This window comes from Pristiophorus japonicus, chromosome 1 (genome assembly GCF_044704955.1).
Source record: "Pristiophorus japonicus isolate sPriJap1 chromosome 1, sPriJap1.hap1, whole genome shotgun sequence".
NCBI classification, from domain to species: Eukaryota; Metazoa; Chordata; class Chondrichthyes; family Pristiophoridae; genus Pristiophorus; species Pristiophorus japonicus.
This window is the reverse complement of record NC_091977.1, coordinates 470,812,495-470,837,552: the sequence shown is the minus strand read 5'-3', so window position 1 is coordinate 470,837,552 and position 25,058 is coordinate 470,812,495. Positions and strand designations below refer to the sequence as shown.

The 25,058-nt window shown below is 47.3% G+C and overlaps 2 protein-coding genes across 6 annotated transcripts in view; one reads left to right on the top strand and one right to left on the bottom strand.

The window, feature by feature from the left end:
* The window catches only part of ndufaf6 (NADH:ubiquinone oxidoreductase complex assembly factor 6), a 66,481-nt gene extending 62,410 nt beyond the window's left edge, over nt 1-4,071 (bottom strand). For 2 of the 4 annotated variants that reach the window (XM_070876362.1, XM_070876372.1), the window contains exon 1: nt 3,801-4,071. In XM_070876362.1, coding sequence (XP_070732463.1) covers nt 3,801-3,823 — 23 coding nt within the window. In that variant the 5' untranslated portion in view covers nt 3,824-4,071. Of the gene's footprint in view, nt 1-3,668 lie in introns of all 4 variants that reach the window. The other 2 variants (XM_070876352.1, XM_070876383.1) reach the window with 2 other exon arrangements.
* A 78-nt stretch (nt 4,072-4,149) lies between these two features.
* The window catches only part of nagpa (N-acetylglucosamine-1-phosphodiester alpha-N-acetylglucosaminidase), a 141,377-nt gene continuing 120,468 nt past the window's right edge, over nt 4,150-25,058 (top strand). Inside the window, exon 1 of one of the 2 annotated variants that reach the window (XM_070894405.1) lies at nt 4,150-4,284. In XM_070894405.1, the coding sequence (XP_070750506.1) occupies nt 4,163-4,284 (122 nt within the window). In that variant the 5' untranslated portion in view covers nt 4,150-4,162. The remainder of the gene's footprint in view (nt 4,285-25,058) is intronic. The other variant, XM_070894412.1, reaches the window with a different exon arrangement.

Genomic DNA, 25,058 nt, shown 5'->3' with positions numbered 1-25,058 from the left:
AAGTCAGATTGCTACAACAGAAGACATTGATTAAAAGTTACTGTAGCTATAATCGTGTAATTCTGTTACAATAATGAAGATGCACTCCGGATGTACAACACTTGCAAGAGGGCAAAAATGCTACAATTATCATGGAGAGTTCAGATACTGGGACTATTTCCACTGGAGCAGACAGGACCAGAGAAGTTTTATTCGAGGGGAGAGGGGGTCTCATAGAAACATAAAATTCTGAAGAATGTTCCCGATGTTGGGGAAGTCCAGAACCAGGGGTCACAATCTAAGGATAAGGGGTAAGCCATTTAGGATCAAGATGAAGAGAAACTTCTTCACTCAGAGTTGTGAGCATGTGGAATTCTCTACCACAGAAAGTTGTTGAGGTCAGTTCATTCGATATATTCAAAAGGGAGACCCCAACACTGCACGAGGTATAAAAAGCCATAAGACAGCTCAAAAACAACAAGGCTACGGGTGTGGCCGGAATTCCTGCTGAGGCATTGCAGTATGGAGGAGAGGCACTGCTGGCACGAATACACGACCTCATCTCTATCATCTGGAGGGAGGAGAGCATGCTGGGGGATCTCAGAGATGCAGTAATCATGACCATCTTTAAAAAAGGGGACAAGTCTGACTGCGGCAACTACAAAGGAATCTCCCTGCTATCAGCCACTGGGAAAATCGATGCTAGAGTCCTCCTCAACCGTCTTCTCCCCGTGGTCAAGGAGCACCTCCCGGAGTCACAGTGCGGATTTTGTTCCCTACGGGGCACAATGGACATGATTTTTGCAGCGCGACAGCTACAGGAAAAATGCAGAGAACAGCGCCAGCCCTTCTACATGGCCTTCTTCGACCTTACAAAGGCCTTTGACACTGTCAACCACGAGGGTCTATGGAGTGTGCTCCTCCGTTTCAGATGCCCCCAAAAGTTCATCACCATCCTCTGACTGCTCCACGACGACATGCAGGCCATGATCCTTATCAACGGATCCATCACAGACCCAATTCAAGTCCGGATCGGGGTCAAACAGGGCTGCATCATCGCCCCAACCCTCTTCTCAATCTTTCTCGCTGCCATGCTCCACCTCATAGTCAACAAGCTCCCCGCTAGAGTGGAACTAAACTACAGAACCAGTGGTAATCTGTTCAACCTGCGCCGTCTCCAGGCCAGATCCAAGACCACCCCAACCTCTGTCATCAAACTACAGTATGCGGACGACGCCCGCGTCTGCGCACATACAGAGGCCGCACTCCAGGACATAGTCGACGTATTTACTGAGGCATACGAAAGCATGGGCCTTACGCTAAACATCCGTAAGACAAAGGTCCTCCACCAGCCTGTCCTTGCCGCAAAGCACTGTCCCCAGTCATCAAGATCCACGGCGCGGCCCTGGACACCGTGGACCACTTCCGATATCTCGGGAGCCTCCTATCAACAAGAGCAGGCATCAACGACGAGATCCAACACTGCCTCCAGTGTGCCAGTGCAGCCTTTGGTCGCCGGAGGAAAAGAGTGTTTGAAGACCAGGCCCTCCAAACTGCCACCAAGCTCATGGTCTACAGGGCTGTAGTAATAGCTGCCCTCCTGTATGGCTCAAGAGACATGGAGGATGTACAGTAGACACCTCAAGTTGCTGGAGAAATATCACCAAAGATGTCTCCGCAAGATCCTATAAATCCCCTGGGAGGACAAACGCACCAACATCAGTGTCCTCACTCAGGCTAACATCCCCAGCATTGAAGCACTGACCACACTCGATCAGCTCCGCTAGGCAGGCCACATAGTCCGCATGCCAGGCACAAGACACTATTCAGAGCTCCTTCATGGCAAATGAGCTCAAAGCCTCCCTGATAAAGTGCAACAGCCCCACTGACACCTGGGATTCCCTGGTCCAAGACCACCCTAAGTGGAGGAAGTGCATCCGAGAGGACTCTGAACACCTCGAGTCTCAACGCCGAGAGCATGCAGAAATCAAGCGCAGACAGCGGAAAGAGTTTGCGGTAAACCAGTCCCACCCACCCCTTCCCTCAACAACGATCTGTCCCATCTGCAACAGAGTATGTGGCTCTCGTATTGGACTGTTCAGCCACCAAAGTGACTAGTGGAGTGCCTCAGGGCTCAGTGATGGAACCCCAGCTCTTTACAATATACATTAATGATTTGGATGAAGGAATTGAGTGTAATATCTCCAAGTTTGCAGATGACACTAAACTGGGTGGCGGTGTGAGCTGTGAGGAGGACACTAAGAGGCTGCAGGGTGACTTGGACAGGTTAGGTGAGTGGGAAAATGCATGGCAGATGCAGTATAATGTGGATAAATGTGAGGTTATCCACTTTGGTGGCAAAAACATGAAGGCAGAATATTATCTGAATGGTGGCAGATTATGAAAAGGGGAGGTGCAATGAGACCTAGGTATCATGGTTCATCAGTCATTGAAAGTTGGCATGCAGGTACAGCAGGCAATGAAGAAGTCAAATAGCATGTTGGCCTTCATAGCTAAGGGCAGGGAGGTCTTACTGCAATTGTACAGGGCCTTGGTTAGGCCTCACCTGGAATATTGTGTGCAGTTTTGGTCTCCAAAGTGAGGAAGGATGTTCTTGCTATTGAGGGAGTGCAGCAAAGGTTCACCAGACTGATTCCAGGGATGGCTGGACTGACATATGAGGAGAGACTGGATCAACTGGGCCTTTATACACTGGAGTTTAGAAGGATGAGAGGAGATCTCACAGAAACGTATAAGATTCTGACGGGACTGGACAGGTTAGATGCGGGAAGAATGTTCCCGATGTTGGGGAAGTCCAAAACCAGGGGACATAGTCTTAGGATAAGGGGTAGGCCATTTAGGACTGAGATGAGGAGAAACTTCTTCACTCAGAGAGTTGTTAACCTGTGAATTCCCTGCCGCAGAGAGTCATTGATGCCAGTTCATTGGATATATTCAAGAGGGAGTTAGATATGGCCCTTATGGCTAAAGGGATCAAGGGGAATGGAGAGAAAGCAGGAAAGGGGTACTGAGGTGAATTATCAGCCATGATCATATTGAATGGTGGTGCAGGTTCGAAGGGCCGAATGGCCTACTCCTGCACCTATTTTCTATGTTTCTATGTTTCAAAGTGCTCACTTCAGGAGTGGAAGTAAGTCTCCCTCAATTCCGAGGAACTGCCTATGATTACGATGAGATGTGGCCCTTATGGCTAAAGGGATCAAGGGGTATGGAAAGAAAGCAGGAATGGGGTACTGAGGTGAATGATTCGTCATGATCATATTGAATGGTGGTGCAGGCTCGAAGGGCCGAATAGCCCACTCCTGCACTTATTTTCTATGTTTCTATGAATGGTCTTCTCTGCTGGAAATATCTGTGATTCGAAATAAAGTACGACACGGAGACCTAGTTCAAGTACACAAGTGGGTTGAGTTTAAAGATACAATCGGCAGATGGCGGTCTAACACAGGACAGTTCTGAAATTCAGTCCAAGCAAAAGGGTAGCAGTTAATTCACTTGAACTGCATTTCCATTAGTGGATAGTATACGTATACTTCGTTTAAGCTGGTGTTTCGTGGTGGTGCTGGAGTTTTAAAAAAAGAGGCTTGGGATTAAAGACAGGTATTAGTAGACCTGTGGCGCACAGTAGTGCAAAGATGTATTGTGGACGGCGGAATGCTGGCACTCACCGGACCAGCTGCACGCAGTAATGTTCCTCGTGCCCAGGGGCCGCTGCCCCGGTGTTGGCCTCGCGCACTCTTTCCGCCGCGTGCCCAGGGCGACCCTTTATGAGCAAAGCATTCCTCAGCGCACGCACAGACCTGGCGCACGCAGCAGATCCCATGGCACAGCTCGCGCACGCTACTCTCACCAGCAGTGCACAGATAATTATAGTCCCCGATCCGTCTGTCCCTCGCTCATTCCGTCCGGGTAACAACCCTGACCGCTTTAAAGTGTTGCACTGATTTTAAAGGTTACTTCTAACATCTAACTTCTTTATCCCGGGGAGGAAAAAGAACTCTCGTTTGCTATAAACAGATTTATGCCGATTTTTTTGTTTTGGCGCGTGAGTAATGCGATCACGACCGACGTTGTGGAGACGCACGATAGCGTCATGTGATAACGGCCGGCCTGTATCACGTGATGTGGGCAGTTTGGGGGCGGGGGGGGGGCAGGATAGAGAATGGCGGTTGATGGTCGCTGCTCCGTGGGGTATCGGCCCTTACCCTGGATACGCTGCTGGCGCGTGGGGCTGGCCCTCGGTGTCCTGTTGCTCTTCCAGACGAGCGAGGGAGTTATTAGTGGGTAGGTGCCCGTCCGCTTGTTTGTATTTCCTTTTTCCTTAGAATCACCCAAGTTTTGCAAAGTGTCACCCCGGACTGTTTCTCACCGTGCACTTTAAACTGTCAGCACCCGAGTTGCGCGCCGCAACGGGGGGGCTCCGACTGAGGTTGCCATGCGGCTCAGTCCCTCGGATGCATAGTTAGACTCATAATCGGCAGTTCACTTCTGCAAATTTTCTAAAATGTAAGCCTAGTGCAATGAACTTGAGCATAGGGGCACCAAGTTGATTGGCACGATAAAAGCTGATCCATCGCACCAAAGGCAGACATCCGTCATATAACTACTGGCGAAAGTTTGATACTTGGGACAACAGTCACTGACTGGCTGGCAATACCTTAAGCCGATGTAATACCCAAGTAGAGATGCAACCAGAAGCTGCTACAGCTCTGCATATCCAACCAGTGGATCTACCATTCAGTTGGCATTGAGATTTTATTTTAAGATTGTTATTTTATTTGACATAAACATTGTATGTTTAATGGTGAGTTGGTATTTAGGAGGAGTTCCTACTATTGTAGGTCAGCGAGCAGAGGGGTGATGGGTGAACGGGACTTGGTGCGAGTTAGGACATGGGCTGCTGAGTTTGGATGACCTCAAGTTTACGTAGGGTAGAATGGGGGAGGCCAGCCAGGAGTGCCACTGGGAGGATAGACGCACCAACGTCAGTGTTCTTGATCAGGTCAGCATCGAAGCACTGGCCACACTTGACCAGCTTCGTTGGGCGGGCCACATTGCCTGCATGCTCGATACGCGACTCCCAAAGCAAGCGCTCTACTCGCAACTCCTGCACAGCAGGCGATCCCCAGGTGGGCAGAGGAAATGTTTCAAGGACACCCTCAAAGCCTCCTTGATAAAGTGCAACATCCCCACCGACACCTGGGAATCCCTGGCCAAAGACCGTTCTAAATGAAGGAAGAGCATCCGGGAGGGCACTCAGCACCTCGAGTCTCGTCGCCAAGAGCATGCAGAAAACAAGCGCAGGCAGCGGAAGGAGCATGCGGAAGCCAGACTCCCCACCCACCCTTTCCTTCAACGACTGTCCCACCTGTGACAGAGACTGTATTTTCCATATTGGACTGTACAGTCACCTGAGATCTTACTTTGAGTGGAAGTAAGTCTTCCTTGATTTTGAGAGACTGCCTATGATGATGGAGTAGTCAAGTCTAGAGGTAACAAAGGCATGATGAGGGTTTCAACAGCAGATGAGCTGAGGCGGGGCGGAGATGGGCAATGTTACGGAGGTGGAAATAGGCAGTTTTAGTTATGCCGTGGATATGTGGCCAAAAACTCATTTAAGGGTCAAATATAAAAAGAAAAAGAAAGACGGCCATCTCAAAGCGCTTTACAGCCTATTAAGTACTTTTGGAGTGTAGTCCGTGTTGTAATGTAGGAAAGGCAGCAGCCAATTTGTGCACAAGCAAGCTCCCACAAACAGTGTGATAATGACTAGATAATCTTTTTTTTGTTATGTTGATTGAGGGATAAATATTGGCCAGGACACCAGGGATAACTCCCTTGCTCTTCTAAATAGTGCCATGAGATCTTTTACGTCCACTTGAGAGAGCAAACCGGGCCTCGGTTTAACGTCTCATCTGAAAGACGGCACCTCCTACAGTGCAGCGCTCCCTCAGCACTGCACTAGAGTGTCAGCCTAGACTTTTATGCTTAAGTCCCTGGAGTGGGACTTGAACCCATAACCTTCTGACTAAGAGGCAAGAGTGCTCATCATCATAGGCAGTCCCTCAAAATCAAGGAAGGCTTTCACTCTAAAAGTGAGTTCTCAGGTGACTGTACAGTCCAATATGGGAATTACAGTCTCTGTCACAGGTGGGACAGACAGTCGTTGAAGGAAAGGGTGGGAGGGGAGTCTGGTTTGCAGCACGCACCTTCCACTGTATGCGCTTGGTTTCTGCATGCTCTCGCTGACGAGACTCGAGGTGCTCAGCGCTCTCCTGGATGCTCTTCCTCCACTATGGGCGGTCTTGGGCTAGGGATTCCCAGGTGCCGGTGGGGATGTTGTACTTTATCAAGGAAGCTTTGAAGGTGTCCTTGAAACATTTCCTCTGCCCACCTGGGGCTCGTTTGCCATGTAGGAGTTCCGAGTAGATCGCTTGCTTTGGGAGTCTCGTGTTGGGCATGTGGACGATGTGGCCTGCCCAATGGAGCTGGTCGAGTGTGGTCTGTGCTTCGATGCTGGGGATGTTTGCCTGATCGGGAACACTGATGTTCTATGCGTCATTCCTCCCAGTGGATTTGCAGGACCTTGCGGAAGCAGCACTGGTGGTATTTCTCCAGCGGTTTGATGTGTCTACTGTATATGGTCCATGTCTCTGAGCCATATAGGAGGGTGGGTATCACTACTGCCCTGTAAACCATAAGCTTGGTGCCAGATTGACAATATTGCTACCCACTGAGCCACAGCTGACACAAATATGACACCTAAGTTGCGAACTGTCTGGTTCAGCCTAAGACAGATGCTAGGAAGAGGGATGGAGTCAATGTCCAGGGAATGCAGTTTGTGGCGGGGACCAAAGATAATGGCTTAATTCTTCCTTATGAAATAGGATGGGGCCAAGGATAGATTCTTGGGGGACACCAGAGGTAACAATGCGGAAGTAGGATAAGAAGTCATTGTAGGTGATTTTCTGGCTATGATTATTAGATAGATAAGAATGGAACCAGGCGACTGCAGTCCCACCCAGCTGAATAATGGTGGAGAGGCGTTGGAGGAGAGTAGAGTGGTCAATCGTGTTAAAGGCTGCAGACAGGTCAGAAAAGACGAGGAGGAATAATTTACCTTGGTCACAGTCACAAAGAATGTCATTTGTGACTTTGATGAGAGCTGTTTTGGTACTGTGGCAGGGGCAGAAACCAGATTGAAGGGATTCAGACATGGAGCTCCAGGAAGGATGGGCACGGATTTGGGAGGTGACAACATGTTCAAGTACTTTATCGAGGAAAGGGAGGTTGGAGATGGGGCGATAGCTTGCAATCACAGTGCGGTCAAGGGTTGTAGGAGAGGGGTGATGATGGCAGATTTGAAGGAAGGGGGAAGACGAGGAGACAGCGACGGGTGCCACGGTGGGCCCTTCAGAGGATGCGAAGAGAGGCACAGAGGGAAGCTGAAGGCTTATCTAAGAGAGAATCGAGCCTGGGATGGTGGCAGGAGAGTAGGAATGTCGAAGAGTAATGAAGGTTGGGGTATGGATTTGAGAGGACAGAGTATCCGAGAGAGGATTGATGAAAGGCCGCATGAGGACAGGAGAGACTGGTCAGGGAGAGATACAGAGAAAATAAATAGCGGGAGAAAGAAATGGAAATAGAAGTGAATGGCTCGGATCCGAAGCGGCAACCAAAATGCGTTGCAAATGAACACAGAGAAAAACTTTAGTTACATAGGCCTGGTAAAGTAGCAATTATAGGAATGCATATTTCCTGGTAGAGGTTTATCTCTCCAGTCCGAGACTTTGGTCTGGCAACATCCCTGATCTGGCATCATTCCCGGTGGGGGTCGTGACCCGCACTGTGTCCTGGGGCTGGCTGCTCCTCTTCTCCCCACTGCCTCCGGTGTTCCCTCCGAGGTCGGGTCGGCGCGCTGTATCCTGGGGCTGGCTGCTCCTCTTCTACCCGCTGCCTCCGGTGTTCCATCCTTGGTCGAATCGGTGCGGAGAGGGAGCGAGGAGTATGGCAGAAGGATGAGGGGTGATCTTATCGAAACATTTAAAATCATGAAAGGGATAGACAAGATAGAGGCAGAGAGGTTGTTTCCACTGGTCGGGGAGACTAGAACTCGGGGGCAAGGCCTCAAAATATGGGGGAGCCAATTTAAAACCGAGTTGAGAAGGAATTTCTTCTCCCAGAGGGTTGTGAATCTGTGGAATTCTCTGCCCAAGGAAGCAGTTGAGGCTAGCTCATTGAATGTATTCAAATCACAGATAGATAGATTTTTAACCAATAAGGGAATTAAGGGTTACGGGGAGAGGGCGGGTAAGTGGAGCTGAGTCCACGGCCAGATCAGCCATGATCTTATTGAATGGCGGAGCAGGCTCGAGGGGCTAGATGGCCTACTCCTGTTCCTAATTCTTATGTTCTTATGTTCTTATAACTGAGGTGCCGAAGCTGGGCCTGAGAATTGTTTTGCAGTAGGCTTCTGCGCAGCGCATGCGCAGAACGCGACCAGGTCGTTGTCAGTAGTACCCGGTAAGTCTAGGGTACTGCTGACAATGCTAGGGTCGGCGTGACCTCCCATGGTCTGGAAAATTCTCTGGTCCGGCACCGGTCAGGTCCCAAGGGTGCCGGACTGGAGAGGTACAACCTGTAGTAACAGGGAATAGGTTGGTGACAATAGAAAGGAGTCCAGAGTTAAAGTTCGAGGTTCTGTGGAGAGCAAAAGTTGACATTGGTAGGATGGAATAGGTTTGGAGCATGAACTGTTGTCCAAGTTCGGAGACAGGAGTAGCAGGCGAGAGAAGTCCAGAAGCTATTTGAAGGATGGAGGTTATTACCACGGTGATGAGAGTTGGTTTCAGTGCAGGAAGATAATGGCGAAGTTCCCACGAAGTTGGAGGTCACCGTAGATCAGAAGCAGCAGAGAAAATGTAAAACCACACAAGCTAGCGACCGGCAGAAAAATCAGTAGAACAAGTCACCCAACTCAGCAGAGAGACGACAGCGAGTAGCAGTAACCAACAGAGCTGAAAAACCAGTTGAACGAGTCACCCAGCTCAGCAGAGAAACAGCCACCGTGAGGAAGATAATTTTTTGATTTTGCAGCAGATTTTTGTCACAGCAAGTGAGTCTTACCGTGTAGTCCAGTGCAGAAGCGAAGTGGTGTAGTCGAATGCGGGAATGTCGTCTTGATGTCCAGTGAAGCCCAGGAATTCATAAAACAAATTTGAGAAGCAGACAGCAGGGATGGTGATGGGTGATGATGGTTAAAACAATTAACTTGCAGTTGGGGCTAAAATGTACCAACTGATAAAGCCAGGGGAATTTGAACAGTGGAAGCGAGGAGATTTGGGAGAGAAAGGGCAGAGAATGGCTGAAGACTCCCATGGATAGAAGTGAAAACCTCCAGAGCTCCTTATGAAGCTGCCAGCCAAGCAGCAACCATTTTGTTAAAATAGTAGATTGGCTCCCGGTTAAGCAATGCTTAGATTTTAAAATTGTCATCCTTGTTTACTAATCCCTCCATGGCCTCTCCCCTCCCTATTTCCATTATCTCCTTCAGCCTCACAACGCCCCCTGCCCCTCCGAGATATCTGCCGTCTTGAGCATCCCTGATTATAACTACTCAACCATCAGTGGCCGTGCCTTTAGTTGCCTGTGATAAGTTTGGGTTGGCTCCAAGATGGAGTGCTTGGCTTGGGAACTTGGCACTGAGTAAGTCCATTGTGGCAGACTGGCTAACCAGGACCAACATCACTAAAAATTGCTGTTTGTGGGGCCATGCTGTGTGAAAGCTAGCTGCTGCGTTTCCTTACATTACAACTGCTCCTGCTCATCCCGTCCCATTCTTTAGTCTATTTTCCCAGTCTACTTTAGCCAACTCTGCCCTCATACCTTTGCAATCTCCTATATTTAAGATTAGGATCCTGGTTTGAGAACCAACTTTATCACTCTCTAACTGAATTTGAAATTCACTCATTCCTAGAGGATCCTTTACTAAGAGATCATTTATTAATCCTGTCTCATTACACAGTACCAGATCTAAGATAGCCTGCTCCCTGGTTGGTTCCGCAATGTACTGTTCAAGGAAACTATCCCGGATACACTGTATGAACTCCTCCTCAAGCCTACCCTAGCCAATTTGCTTTATCCAATCAATATGAAGGTTAAAATCGCCCATGATTGCTGTTCCTTTTTACAAGCCTCCATTATTTCTTGATTTATACTCCGTCCAACAGTGTAGCTACTGTTAGGGGGCCTATAGACTACGCCCACCAGCGACTTTTTCCCCTTATACTTATCTCCACCCAAACTGATTCAACATCTTGATCATCTGAGCCAATATCGTTTCTCACTAACGCACTGATCTCATCCTTTCTTAACAGTGCTACCCTACTTCCTTTTTTTTTCTCTCTGTCCTTCCAAATTGTCAAATACCCCTGAATATTTAGCTCCCAGTCCTGGTCACCTTGCAACCATGTCTCTGTAATGGCTATCAGATCATACCCATTTGTATCTATTTGTGCCATCAACTCGGCTACTTTGTTATGAATGCTACGTGCATTCAGATAAAGAGCTTTTAAATTTGTTTTTTTTTTACCATTTTCCCTGCTTTGGCCCCACTTTCTGATTCACTGTTATGTTTATACATTCTGTTCCTTCCTGGCATGCTCTGGTTTTCATTTCCCGCAGCGCTACCCTGCTCTATTGCCTTCTCATTCTTTGTCTTTTTTAATTTTTGCTCACCTGAATCCTCTTTTTTTCCCCCCCCCCCACTAATTAGCTTAAAGCCCTCTCTGCAGCCCTAGTTATTTGATTCGCCAGGACCCTAATCCCAGCACGGTCTAAGTGGAGCCCTGTCCGAACAGAACAGCTCCCTCTTACCCCAGTACTGGTGCCAGTGTCCCATGAACCAAAACCCATTTCTCCCACACTAGTCTTTGATCCACGTGTTTAACTCTCTGATCTTATTTACCCTATGCAAATTTGCTCATGGCTCGGGTAGTAATCCAGAGATTATTACCTTTTGTGGTTCTGCTTTTTAATTTGGCCCCTAGCTGCTAATACTCCCTCAGCAGAACCTCTTTCTATGTCATTGTTATCCACGTGGACCACGACAACTGGATCTTCCCCCTCCCATTCCAAGTTCCTTTCCAGCCCTGAGGAGATGTCCTTAACCCTAGTCCCAGCACAGTCTAAATGGAGCCCTGTTCGAACAGAACAGCTCCCTCTTACCCCGATACTGGTGCCAGTGTCCCATGAACCAAAACCCATTTCTCCCACACCAGCCTTTGGGACTTACGCTCTCGGCTGCAGAGAACCATATCTATCCCCCAATGACACTGTCCCCTACCACTACAATGTTTCTTTTTACTCTTCTTTTTCCCACCCCTGCCCCCCACCCACTTGAATGATCCCCTGTACCATGGTGCAGTGGTCAGTTTGCTCATCCTCCTTGCAGTCCCTGCTCTCATCCACACCGGGAGTAAGAGCCTCGAACCTGTACAAGAGCAAGGGCCGAGGCTCCTTAATCATTACCTCCTGAGTCCCCATACCTGCCTCGCTTGTAGTCATACCCTCCTGTCCCTGACCACAGACCAAATTTGAATGAATTAATCTAAGGGGTGTGACTGCCTCCTGGAACACGGCATCCAGATAACTCTCCCCCTCCCTGATGTGTCGCAGTGTCTGCAGCTGAGACTCCAGCTCATCAACACTGAGCCGAAGTTCCTCAAGCTGCAGACGCTTGCTGCAGATGTGGTCTCTGTGGACCTCAATGGGGTCAACCAGCTCCCACATGCAACAGCAGAAAAAGACTGAAGCCATTGTCTTCGATTCCCGCCACAAACTCCATTCCCTAACCACCAACTCTATCCCCCTCCCTGGTAACTGTCTGAGGCTGAACCAGACCGTTCATAACCTTGGTGTCATATTTGACCATGAGGTGAGCTTCCGACCACATATCCGTTACATCACCAAGATTGCCTACTTTCACCTCTGTAACATCGCCCGACTTCGCCCCTGTCTCAGCTCATCTGCTGCTGAAACCCTCATCTATGTCTTTACTACGTCTCGACTTGACTATTCTGTTGTGATGAAAGAACCACTTTCTAGGTCCAAGCAAGTAAAAATTTTATTCAAGCATATGCAACGGAGTCGAACTCAGTTGCCCAACTCTCCGATACAAAATATGCAGCATATATTACATAAGTTACTGTAACTTGGTTTTGCGACAGTCATAAATCATTATCTACACAATTCCAGCAATTATTTTACATTGCAAATTTCACAACCCGATACCCATACGCATGCCCCGCAGATGTTCCCTATTATCTCAACTTTCTAGCCTTGAGCTTCCGATTCCCATGGTAACTCCTGTCTGGCCTTTGCTTTTCCCTATCTCCTTGTTCTGAGCATAACAATGAGTAATATGTTTTCCAAAGCTTCTAAATGAGCTAGCTGTCTCTAAAGATACCCTTGGTCAAATATGCCATCGTGCCTATGCTAGGAGCTGCTACCATTAGCTTGTCGTCTAGTCCTATCTACAGCGTTTATTTCAAAGATATGCACTTTACTAACAATTCAAGCATTGCTATTATGATGTTAGCCCCACTCGTCCCTCTTTTCGGACCACTGATCAGGCCCCCCTGACCCAGGCAGGACACCCCCGTGATCCTCTACCCACCAATTACTCCAGGGATTCTTCTGGAGTTCAGTGGACTTCAGATCTTCTAATTTTAAAGTTCCCTTATGGCTTCACCGAGATCCTAATGACCTAGGCTGGGCCTGGAACCGCCATCTCGTTAGATAGCAAAATCAGCATGTATGTATCCCAACTTCCCGTTCCCTGGGGGGTTCTTGGTTGCGGTAGAAACTGGAGTGTACCCTTTATTGGCCAGCATTACCATCTACACCGCCTGGAATACCATCAGTCATTGGTAGCAACATATACAGAGACTGACCAACAGGACCGCTAGACGCAACGGCCGCTGCCATCCACCCTACTTCCCAGCAATTATGCTGCATTCTTTCTGCTCTGGCCCGGTTACTAGCAGAATTCTCCAGTACTCTAGCCACCCTTGTGGCTAGATTTACCTGTACTCTCCCCCTCATGATTGCTTGACGGCTCTGTTCAATGAACCGTCTGGTAGATGCGAGGGCCCTTTCTACCGCCACCCGGGCCGCCCTTCCTGGGTATTTAATGTACCATTCCACCATGGGCTAAATACATAAGTGGCAAGTGCCCTCCCCTGAAGATGGAAGTCTCCCACAGTAAAGGAGTCGGTGACCTGTCGGCAAAAAGTGTGAAGGTTGCCACATACCAATCCTCCATAGAGGAACCTTGTCCTATCTGTCAGAAAGCACCACTGGGTAGAGGAAGTTTGTACTGCCTTAAATGCTTTTTCAAGAGGACTGACCGATACCATTAAAGCAGAATTGTTACAGTAGCAGATGATGTAATACTGCGATTCAGTGCAACATTCTCGCGTGGTCATCAAAAGGGTACTGTTTGAAACAGGAACTGTATACCCCTTGAACCCCACCTGATATACTAATCCATCCTTTTCCACCCCCAAAGATTCAAACCTATATTCCCCTAGATAAGTCCCATTAGCATGTTCTTGCAGCACAATCATTAGAAACTTGAACATGTCCTCCATTCCCCCCATCATAGGCCAGGTAACTACCAGTTCCTGTCTTTCTTCATATAGATTAATAAGATCTAGTCTTTCCACAGCAAGAAGCAGAACCAAATCTTCTTTCTCCGATATCTGATCTAACGTTATCTATTAGATCCTGAGCCAACATGCTACATACTCTCCCCATGGATTGTGAGTCAGTTGTGTTCACGATAGCCTAGGCTAATAATTTCAATCCTTCTGTTATGCCTTCCTCTTGGACCTGTATGGGCGTGAGAGCATATTCAGTTCCCCTGGCTGCGAATCGCAGTCCTCCCGCACTCTCTTTAGCCACCCAGGAGGCATTGTCGTTTATGCTTGAGATTTGTTGTGAGTTCAAAACTGAATTAACTTTTCCAAACAGGCCACCTTCATCTCCCAGGACACTCAGTTTTTTCCTTCCCGTCTGAGTAGTGTGGATCCCAGGGGCTATCATAGTCCTGGAACAAGTGTCGTAATTTCTGTGTCGCCTATGTAACCGACGCAGCGTGCTCCCTGCAATTTGCTAAAAGGACCGAGAGGAGATTAGTCAAATTGTAGGTCACTTCTCGAGTCACCATCGTAACATCATGTAGTAATACTTTGGGTTTCCCAATTCTAATTATGCCATCCTCGGGGGTGACACGATGCCTGGGCACTTAGTGGGTTTCTGATACCCACAAGTTGACAAATTAAAATACTGCGTGTCGCTACAACCGAGCCAATTAACAACATCCATACACTGCTTTTGGCAATATTGTTCTTCTAGTCCTGGCTCTCGAACAAATGGGGGCAGATCAGTCTATCCCGCAGAGACATTCACCCCAGTGGCCGACGCTCGATAGTTCATCCCGCTATCGGTAACTCCACATATGTACCAATATTGTCCACCTTCATACCTTCCTAGAATATCTACCACACCAGCCGTGTTAGTGGTGTGAGTGATGTTGACCCCTTCAAGGGGCATTACACTGTTCGTTGGTTCCCCTGATTTACATGAGGGATTGAGCCATTGCCACCCCCAATGGGTGGACTTCCGCACCCGGGAGGCTGCTGTGTATACTGTCGCTTGTGGGATTTGATAATCGTAGGGTAATCCCGTGCTTAGGCATTATCACCCGAGTCATTCCACAGTTACTATCCACCTTTGATAGATCTACCTGTATTGCACGATGAAGTTCTATCAGAAATCCAGCCATTCGGTTTCCTTATCCATTCTCCGGTCCCTCCCCTAGGCAGCTGCACATGCTGCCTGGGGTGTATACACGCATTTTTCTTAATACGGACTGTTGGTGACTCCCAAGCTGCGATCACCCACCATAGAACGCTAGTTACTGTGATGGTCCTCCCGGCGGCCATCGCATGGAGGATCTGTCTGAAACAAAGTAGTTAAGAGAACGGCTGGTTGCTTTCCTGCTGGCAGAAACAGACTGAGAGTTATAAGCTTCCACCTGTAACCAATGCTTCCACCTGTAACCAATGCTTCCACCTGTAACCAATGCTTCCACCTGTAACCAATGCTTCCACCTGTAACCAATGCTTCCACCTTCCATGCCCGGCCATATCTAGACATAGACATGTCACTTGTCATTATCACCTGATACAGCCCCTGCCACCTCAGGGCGAACCCAGACCGGTCACGGGATTTCTTTACCATCACCTTCTCCCCTATCTTAGGCACGTCCTGGGGCTTGCTGCTCCCCTCACTTCTTTCCTGGTCCGCTATCTCCTGCTGCTCCCTCACCTCGGACCTCAATTTCTTTAATTGCTCACACAACACTACAAAGTACCTCCTAACTCTATCCCTTAGTGGTCCTACATCTTCACTACCTACTGTGGTCCCCTCCGGAAGCTGCATGGCCCTTCCTGTCATCACTTCATACGCTGTTAGCCCAGTAGTTCAGGGTTGCTCTTAGTCGCATTAATATTATAGGCAGAACTTCCACCCATCCTCTCTCTCTGTGTTCTATAGCTTTTTCTATGATGGTTTTAATGGTTCCATTCCTTCGTTCTACCATGCCTGAGCTCTGGGAATGGAACTGACATACTTTCTTCATTATTTTTCTGGAAAAATGAGTCCCTTGATCTGAGTCTATTTAGAGGGGCATTCCCCATCTTGGTATTACTACTTCTGTCAAGATTTTTGCTACAGTCAAGACGAAACAGTCCTGTGTTGGGAACGCTTCCACCCGCCATGTAAAGTGCTCCATGATCACTAGATAAGTTTTCCCCTGCTATTGGGTAGGGGACCCATAAAGTCTATCTGGAGATTCTCCCACGGGCCTTTTGGTCTAGGCTGATTGGCTAATTTGACTTCAGTGGCCTTTCTTGCATTATACTTTGCGCAGATCAAGCACCTTTGACAATATTTGGCCGCGTCCCTGCCCATGCCAAGCCACCACCAATAGCGTTCCATAAGTTGCAACATGGCCTTTCTTCCTTGGTGCGCAGCCCCACGATATATTTCCAGCAAGTTTTGCCTGACACATCGTTGGGACTGCTACTCCACCCTCCTTTTGCCAAACGCCATCCCCTCCTTTACAGGCCCCCTTCTTTTTCCACTTTTCCTGGGGTGTATCTTTGTACAACTTCTTAGCATTGACCTCCTCTGGGCCAATTGCACTGACAGTCCTTGATGCCAACATTGGCGTGTTTCACTGCCTGATCTGCCCACTGATTCCCTTGCTGAATGGGATCATTTGTTCTTAAGTGGGTCTTGACCTTTATGACCACCACTTCGTCCAGAAGGCTTCCCGCCTCCACCAGTGATCGCACTATCTCTTCATGCTTGATGTGCCCCCCTCTGCTTGTTATGAATCTCTTCCTAGCCCATGCCGCCATATAGTCGTGCGCTATTCCAAAGGCATATCGACTTTCTGCTGGCCCCCTAACGATACTGTGGTAAATATACATGGGTCTCCTCCCTCACCTCCAGGGGTCGATGCTACCTATTTATCTTTCCTGGCGATCATCTTGATCAGTTCAAGGACTTGTTCATCCGTTAGACCCATGCCATTTCCTTTGTCTGGAACCTGGCGAGGGCCACATCTTTCTTTTCCCCCTCCTTTACTCCAGCAGTTCCTCTGCTCGTAGCCCTGTCTTCTACAATTACTGCACTTGGGCTTTTCTTTCTTACTCTGTTTGCATTCTCTGGCATAGTGTCCAACAGTATCGCAAGTGAAACACTGGCCGGATTTGATAGCCTCATTTGATACTGCCGCTATCTCTACTGCTGCTGCGGTGGTCCTCGGGGCACGCTTTGCTTGTTCAATGTCTACATAGAAATATAGAAAATAGGTGCAAGAGTAGGCCATTCAACCCTTCGAGCCTTCAATATTATCATGGCTGATCATGCAACTTCAGTACCCCATTCCTGCTTTCTCTCCATACCCCTTGATCCCTTTAGCCGTAAGGGCCACATCTAACTCCCTTTTGAATATATCTAACAAACTGGCCTCAACAACTTTCTGTGGGAGAGAATTCTATATCGTTTGCCCATTGTACAATGGTTCCATAATCTAGATTCCCAGATCTAGGACTCTGGTGATTCTGACTGAATCCTTCTTTTAATATTTTAAGATATACTGGTTCATTCCGGGTAGGGTTCAATACTCCAGAGAATTCCTCATATGCCGTATATTTCCTTTCAGCATATTCATTGGAAGTTTCTTCCTGGTTTTGGCTGACCCCTATTATTGCCCCCACCCCTCCCAATTACTATGTCCGTTATGCACTGCATTTTAAAACCCATCATAAGCTCTGTTGGGATATCATATTTGGTGCCGTTGCCCATGATCCATCTTGGATATTAGCTGGGGTTCAGAGCCATTGTTGTTGGGGTCATTTTGCTCGCACAAGGACATACACGTACTTTGTGTGCATGTTGTGAATCTCTTTCATCTCTTCCAACTATCTCCAGAATCCAGTGTTGCCATGGTTAGGTCAAATGGAACCCAACTCTTTTAAGATCATTTGCTTCTCACCCTGACTCAAAGGCTTGTATACAGTCGTAGTCAAATTCTGTAACTGTCCCTGCACATTTATGTGTGGACTCTGAACATGCCTAGTTTCTAATGGGGCTGCTTTGGCACTGTTACCACTCCCTCAAGAGACGGATAGATGGACGTCACTGGGGCTGTTGGTTCAAGGGGGCTCGTACTCGGGTGGCGGCCCCAAGTCAGATCACGAATCATAACCGTCCCGGTGTTCATATGTTCAAGCCTCGTTTGCTAAGCACCCCCATTCCCCCAGTCCGCCTCGCCCAGATCTGAATCTCCCTGGGGGAACAGCCGTCCCGTGGAGGCCCCGGTCACCCTTTGATGAAGGTAGGCGAGCCTAGTCCGGAGTCTTTCCTGTGTTTCTAACAAGTTCTCCTTTTCCTGAGTTAGTTTGCCTACCTCAGATTTCCCTGATTGGCACACTTTGGGTGGCGAAATTGCACTCGGAGGCTTCCTTCGTACGAACGCCTCCAACCCGAAAAAAATCTACAAATCTACCTGTTGGCCCCCGAGAAACGTTGGAGGTCTAGATTTGCTGCGCAGCACATGGGGACCTGTCTTCGAGGTACGTATGTAGAAGCTGGCCTGGACCACCAATCACGATGGGAGCTCCGTACGGGCTCCCAATTCTATCAATGAGAAAAACTTCTAAAACACCGAAACACAGCATAATAAATAAATAAAACAACTCATAGTTAAAATTAATTGAAATTAAATGTAATTAAATGTTTTAGAAAAAATATATAATTTTTGGAACTTTTTAAAAATGTGTTTTAATTGTGTTAAAACTAAACTTAATTTAATGAACAGGGTTTTTAATGTAAAAATGAGTGTTTAAATTGAATTTTTATACGTTTTAAAACTCTTGTGCTGGTAAAAAGAAAGTAAGCTATGCACCTGCTTTTACCAGGCGTAAAAGTTTGAAGGACATTCGCTGGGCACGAGTTGGGCAAATAGCCAATCTCTTCCGTGCAAAGGTTCTTCTCGTGGGGATGCGGAGGATCTGTCAAGAGAAATCTCAACAGATCGGAAAAGCCGGTTTTCGGTGCATGCGAGTCGTGCCCTGAAAACCGGCCTTTGCGAGGCCTCGCCGGGTCCGTGCGCACTTCGTACAGACCCGGCGAGGCCACAATTTTCAGTCCATTAAGATGACACTGACAGGATTATTATTTCCTTCTTTCCTTTTGTCTGCTGCTCCCACCATTCCTTTTGTTGGTCAGGGACCTTTGAGGGGTCCCAGCCTTCCTTCATCATTTTACTCAGAACCTTCGTGTTCTTGCTTATCAGAAATTCGGTCAGCGACCTCTTTGGTCCCCACTCCAATCAATATTCGCGATGACTCTTTAGTGGGAAACGGTCCCTCCTGTTTTACCCTACGACCGTTCGTTACTTCGCCTAGTTTACCTTGAGAGCAATACCTCTTTACCCAAGGAACCGTGATTTAGTTACTGCCTAGTTTACTCTGACAGCAATACCTCTTTACTGAAGGAACCGCGATCTGCGCGCCGCGCCATCATTAGTTACTTCACCCGCAGACACACCTTCTGGTTCGGATCCTCGAATCGGCCCGCCGACATCCCTATTGAGTCGGTAGTAAAGTAAATGTACTCGTCCGTTCTTTGATAATGTTCGATTCGGTGCCGGTTGTTGGGCCTCGGGGATCCTGCCGATTACGCCAATTGTTGTGGTGAAATAACCACTCTCGAGCCTGCGAGGTCTAAGCAAGTAAAAATTTTATTCAAGGATATGCAAGGGAGTAGTACTCAGTTGCCTGAGGTGTTTAACTCTCCAGTACAAAATTTGCAACATATATTTATAGTATACTGTAACTTGGTTTTGCGACAGTCATAAATCATTACCCACACAATTCCAGCAATTATTTTACATTACAAGTTTCACAACCCAATATGCATGCCTCGCAGTTGTACCCTGTTAACTTGATTTAAATTTCTAACCTTGGGCCTCTGATTTCCATGGTAATTCCTGTCTGGCCTTCGCTTTTCCCTATCTTCTTGTTCTGAGCATAACCATGAGTAATATGTTTTCCAAAACTTCTAAATGAGCTAGCTGTCTCTAAAGATATCCTTGGTCAAGTATCCCATCATGTCTATGTTAGGAGCTGCTAACATTAGCTTGTCATCATGTCCTATCTACAGCTTTTATTTCAAAGATATGCTCTTTACTAACAATTCAAGCATAGTGAAAGAGGAGGTTTAAGCTTTGAAAGTAGATAAGTCTCCAGGCCTGGATGAAATGCATCCCAGGCTGTTGAGCGATGTAAAAAAGGAAATAGCAGAGGCGTTGACCATCATTTTCCAGTTCTCTTTGGATTTGGTCATGGTGCTGGAGGACTGCTAATGTGGTACCCTTCTTTAAGAAGGGCGAAAGGGATAGGCCGAGTAATTACAGTCCTGTCAGCCTAAAATCAGTGGTGGGAAAATTATTGGGAAAAATCCTGAAAGTCAGGATAAATCTACATTTGGAAAGGCAAGGATTAATTAGGGACAGTCAGCACGGATTTGTTAAGGGAAGATCGTGTTTGACTACCCTGATTGAATTTTTTGAGGAGGTAACCAGGAGGGTCGATGAGGGTAGTACGTACGATGTATATATGGACTTTAGCAAAGCTTTTGATAAGGTCCCACATGGTCATGAAGATTAAAGCCCATGGGATCCAGGGCAAAATGGCTAGTTGGATCCAAAATTGGCTTAGAGGTAGGAAGCAAAGCGTAATGGTTGATGGATGTTTGTGACTGGAAGGATGCTTCCAGTGGGGTACTGCAGGGCTCAGTACTAGGTCCCTTGCTTTTTGTGGTATATATCATTGACCTCGATTTGAATATAGGGATTATGATTAAGAAGTTTGCAGATACGCTAAAATTGGATGTGTGGTTGATAATGAAGAGGAAAGTCATGGACTGCAGGAGGATATTAATCTACTGGTCAAGTGGGCAGAGCAGTGGCAAATGGAATTTAATTCGGAGAAGTGTGAGGTAATGCACTTTGGGAGGGCTAATATGGAAAGGGTATACACATTAAGCGGTAGGCCACTTAATAGTGTAGCTGCAAAGGGATCTTGGAGTGCTTGTCCACAGATCCCTGAAAGTAGCAGGCCAGGTGGATAAGGTGGTTAGGAAGGCATACGGAATGCTTGCCTTTATTGGCCGAGGCATAGAGTACTAGAACAGGCAGCTTATGCTTAAATTGTATAATACTCTAGTTGGGCCACAGCTGGAGCACTGCATGCAGTTCTGGTCACCGTATTATAGGAAGCACTGGAGAGGGTGCAGAGGAGATTTACTAGGATGCTGCCTGGAATGGAGAATCTTAGCTATGAGGACAGATTGGATAGGCTAGGTTTGTTCTCATTGGAACAGAGGAGGTTGAGAGGAGATCTCATTGAGGTGTACAAAATGTTGAGGGGTCTGGATATAGTGGATAGCAAGGGCCTATTTCCTTTGGTGGAGGGGTCAATTACGAGTGGGCATAGTTTTAATGTGGTTGGTGGAAGGTTCAGAGGGGATTTGAGGGGAAGGCCTCTTCACGCAGAGGGTTGTGGGAGTCTGGAACTCACTGACTGGAAGGGTGTTGGATGCAGAAACCCCACCACATTTAAAAGGTTCTTGGATGGGCATTTGAAGTGCCGTAATCTGCAGGGTTATGGACCTAGAGCTGGTAAGTGGGATTAGACTGGATAACCTCTTGTTGGTGCAGATACAATCGTAAGTACTGCAGGGAATCGAATACGGCCAAGGTGACCTGCTGGACTAGTTTCAATTGCCTGGATGGGTCGGAGAGGAATTTTCCCAGATTTTCTTTTCCCCAATTGGCCTGGGTTTTTATCTGGTTTTTGCCTGTCCCAGGATGGGAACCTATGCAGGGAGACAGAGGGAGACAAAAATGAGGCAAAAGCAAAAGACAGAAAGGAGATAAGGAAAAGTGGAGGGCAGAGAAACCCAAGGCAAAGAACAAAAAGGGCCACTGTACAGCAAAATTCTAGAAGGACAAAGGGTGTTAAAAAAGCAAGCCTGAAGGCTTTGTGTCTTAATGCAAGGAGTATCCGCAATAAGGTGGATGAATTAACTGTGCAAATAGATGTTAACAAATATGATGTGATTGGGATTACAGAGACGTGGCTCCAGGATGATCAGGGCTGGGAACTCAACATCCAGGGGTATTCAACATTCAGGAAGGATAGAATAAAAGGAAAAGGAGGTGGTTAAAGAGGAGATTAATGCAATAGTTAGGAAAGACATTAGCTTGGATGATGTGGAATCTATATGGGTAGAGCTGCAGAACACTAAAGGGCAAAAATCGTTAGTGGGAGTTGTGTACAGACCTCCAAACAGTAGTAGTGATGTTGGGGAGGGCATCAAACAGGAAATTAGGAGTGCATGCAATAAAGGTGCAGCAGTTATAATGGGTGACTTTAATATGCACATAGATTGGGCTAGCCAAACTGGAAGCAATACGATGGAGGAGGATTTCCTGGAGTGCATAAGGGATGGTTTTCTAGACCAATATGTCGAGGAACCAACTAGGGGGGAGGCCATCTTAGACTGGGTGTTGTGTAATGAGAGAGGATTAATTAGCAATCTCATTGTGCGAGGCCCCTTGGGGAAGAGTGACCATATATGGTGCAATTCTGCATTAGGATGGAGAATGAAACAGTTAATTCAGAGACCATGGTCCAGAACTTAAAGAAGGGTAACTTTGAAGGTATGAGGCATGAATTGGCTAAGATAGATTGGCTAATGATACTGAAGGGGTTGACTGTGGATGGGCAATGGCAGACATTTAGAGACCGCATGGATGAATTACAACAATTGTACATTCCTGTCTGGCGTAAAAATAAAAAAGGGAAGGTGGCTCAACCGTGGCTATCTAGGGAAATCAGGGATAGTATTAAAGCCAAGGAAATGGCATACACATTGGCCAGAAATAGCAGCGAACCTGGGGACTGGAGAAATTTAGAACTCAGCAGAGAAGGACAAAGAGTTTGATTAGGGCAGGGAAAATGGAGTACGAGAAGAAGCTTGCAGGGAACATTAAGGCGGATTGCAAAAGTTTCTATAGGTATGTAAAGAGAAAAAGGTTAGTAAAGACAAACGTAGGTCCCCTGCAGTCAGAATCAGGGGAAGTCATAACGGGGAACAAAGAAATGGCAGACCAATTGAACAAGTACTTTGGTTCAGTATTCACTAAGGAGGACATAAACAACCTTCCGGATATAAAAGTGGTCAGAGGGTCTAGTAAGGAGGAGGAACTGAGGGAAATCTTTATTAGTCGGGAAATTGTGTTGGGGAAATTGATGGGATTGAAGGCCGATAAATCCCCAGGGCCTGATGGACTGCATCCCAGAGTACTTAAGGAGGTGGCCTTGGAAATAGCGGATGCATTGACAGTCATTTTCCAACATTCCATTGACTCTGGATCAGTTCCTATGGAGTGGAGGGTAGCCAATGTAACCCCACTTTTTAAAAAAGGAGGGAGAGAGAAAGCAGGGAATTATAGACCGGTCAGCCTGACCTCAGTAGTGGGTAAAATGATAGAATCAATTATTAAGGATGTCATAGCAGCGCATTTGGAAAATGGTGACATGATAGGTCCAAGTCAGCATGGATTTGTGAAAGGGAGATCATGCTTGACAAATCTTCTGGAATTTTTTGAGGATGTTTCCAATAAAGTGGACAAAGGAGTACCAGTTGATGTGGTATATTTGGACTTTCAGAAAGCTTTCGACAAGGTCCCACACAGGAGATTAATGTGCAAAGTTAAAACACATGGGATTGGGGGTAGTGTGCTGACGTGGATTGAGAACTGGTTGTCAGACAGGAAGCAAAGAGTAGGAGTAAATGGGTACTTTTCGGAATGGCAGGCAGTGACTAGTGGGGTACCGCAGGGTTCTGTGCTGGGGCCCCAGCTGTTTACATTGTACATTAATGATTTAGACGAGGGGATTAAATGTAGTATCTCCAAATTTGCGGATGACACTAAGTTGGGTGGCAGTGTGAGCTGCGAGGAGGATGCTATGAGGCTACAGAGTGACTTGGATAGGTTAGGTGAGTGGGCAAATGCGTGGCAGATGAAGTATAATGTAGATAAATGTGAGGTTATCCACTTTGGTGGTAAAAACAGAGAGACAGACTATTATCTGAATGGTGACAGATTAGGAAAAGGGAAGGTGCAACGAGACCTGGGTGTCATGGTACATCAGTCATTGAAGGTTGGCATGCAGGTACAGCAGGCGGTTAAGAAAGCAAATGGCATGTTGGCCTTCATAGCGAGGGGATTTGAGTACAGGGGCAGGGAGGTGTTGCTACAGTTGTACAGGGCCTTGGTGAGGCCACACCTGGAATATTGTGTACAGTTTTGGTCTCCTAACTTGAGGAAGGACAAGCTATTGAGGGAGTGCAGCGAAGATTCACCAGACTGATTCCCGGGATGGTGGGACTGACCTATCAAGAAAGACTGGATCAACTGGGCTTGTATTCACTGGAGTTCAGAAGAGTGAGAGGGGACCTCATAGAAACGTTTAAAATTCTGACGGGTTTGGACAGGTTGGATGCAGGAAGAATGTTCCCAATGTTGGGGAAGTCCAGAACCAGGGGTCACAGTCTAAGGATAAGGGGTAAGCCATTTAGGACCGAGATAAGGAGAAACTTCTTCACCCAGAGAGTGGTGAACCTGTGGAATTCTCTACTACAGAAAGTTGTTGAGGCCAATTCACTAAATATATTCAAAAGGGAGTTAGATGAAGTCCTTACTACTCGGGGGATCAAGGGGTATGGCGTGAAAGCAGGAAGGGGGTACTGAAGTTTCATGTTCAGCCATGAACTCATTGAATGGCGGTGCAGGCTAGAAGGGCTGAATGGCCTGCTCCTGCACCTATTTTCTATGTTTCTATGTAACACATGGCTCCGTTTGGGGTGGTGTGTAGAATGTTTTGGTGCAAGGGGTGTCGCAGTTGTGTGGAGCGGACTAGTTGGGCTGGGTACTCATTACCTTTCCTTCATTGTTCATAGGTTTATATGTAACCTTCAGGGCTGCTGACCGAGGGCCGTGTGGCTCTTTGTCGGCTGGCGTGGACACGAAGGGCCGAAATAGCCTCCTATGCTGTAGATTTCTATGTTGCTATTGCTATTATGATGTTAGCCCCACTCGTCCCATTTCAATTCCAATGCTCTCCTGGCCAGCCTCCCATCTTCCATCCTCCATAAACTTGAGCTCATCCAAAAGTATGCTGCCCATATCCTAATTTGCACCAAGTCCTGTTCACCATCACCCCCCTGGTCGCTGACGTATATTGGCTCCCGGTCTAGTAACGCCTCAACTTTAAAATTCTTATCCTTGTCCCCGCCTCCCCCCCCCCCCCCCCAATCTCTGAAACATCTCTTTCCTACATTACAAC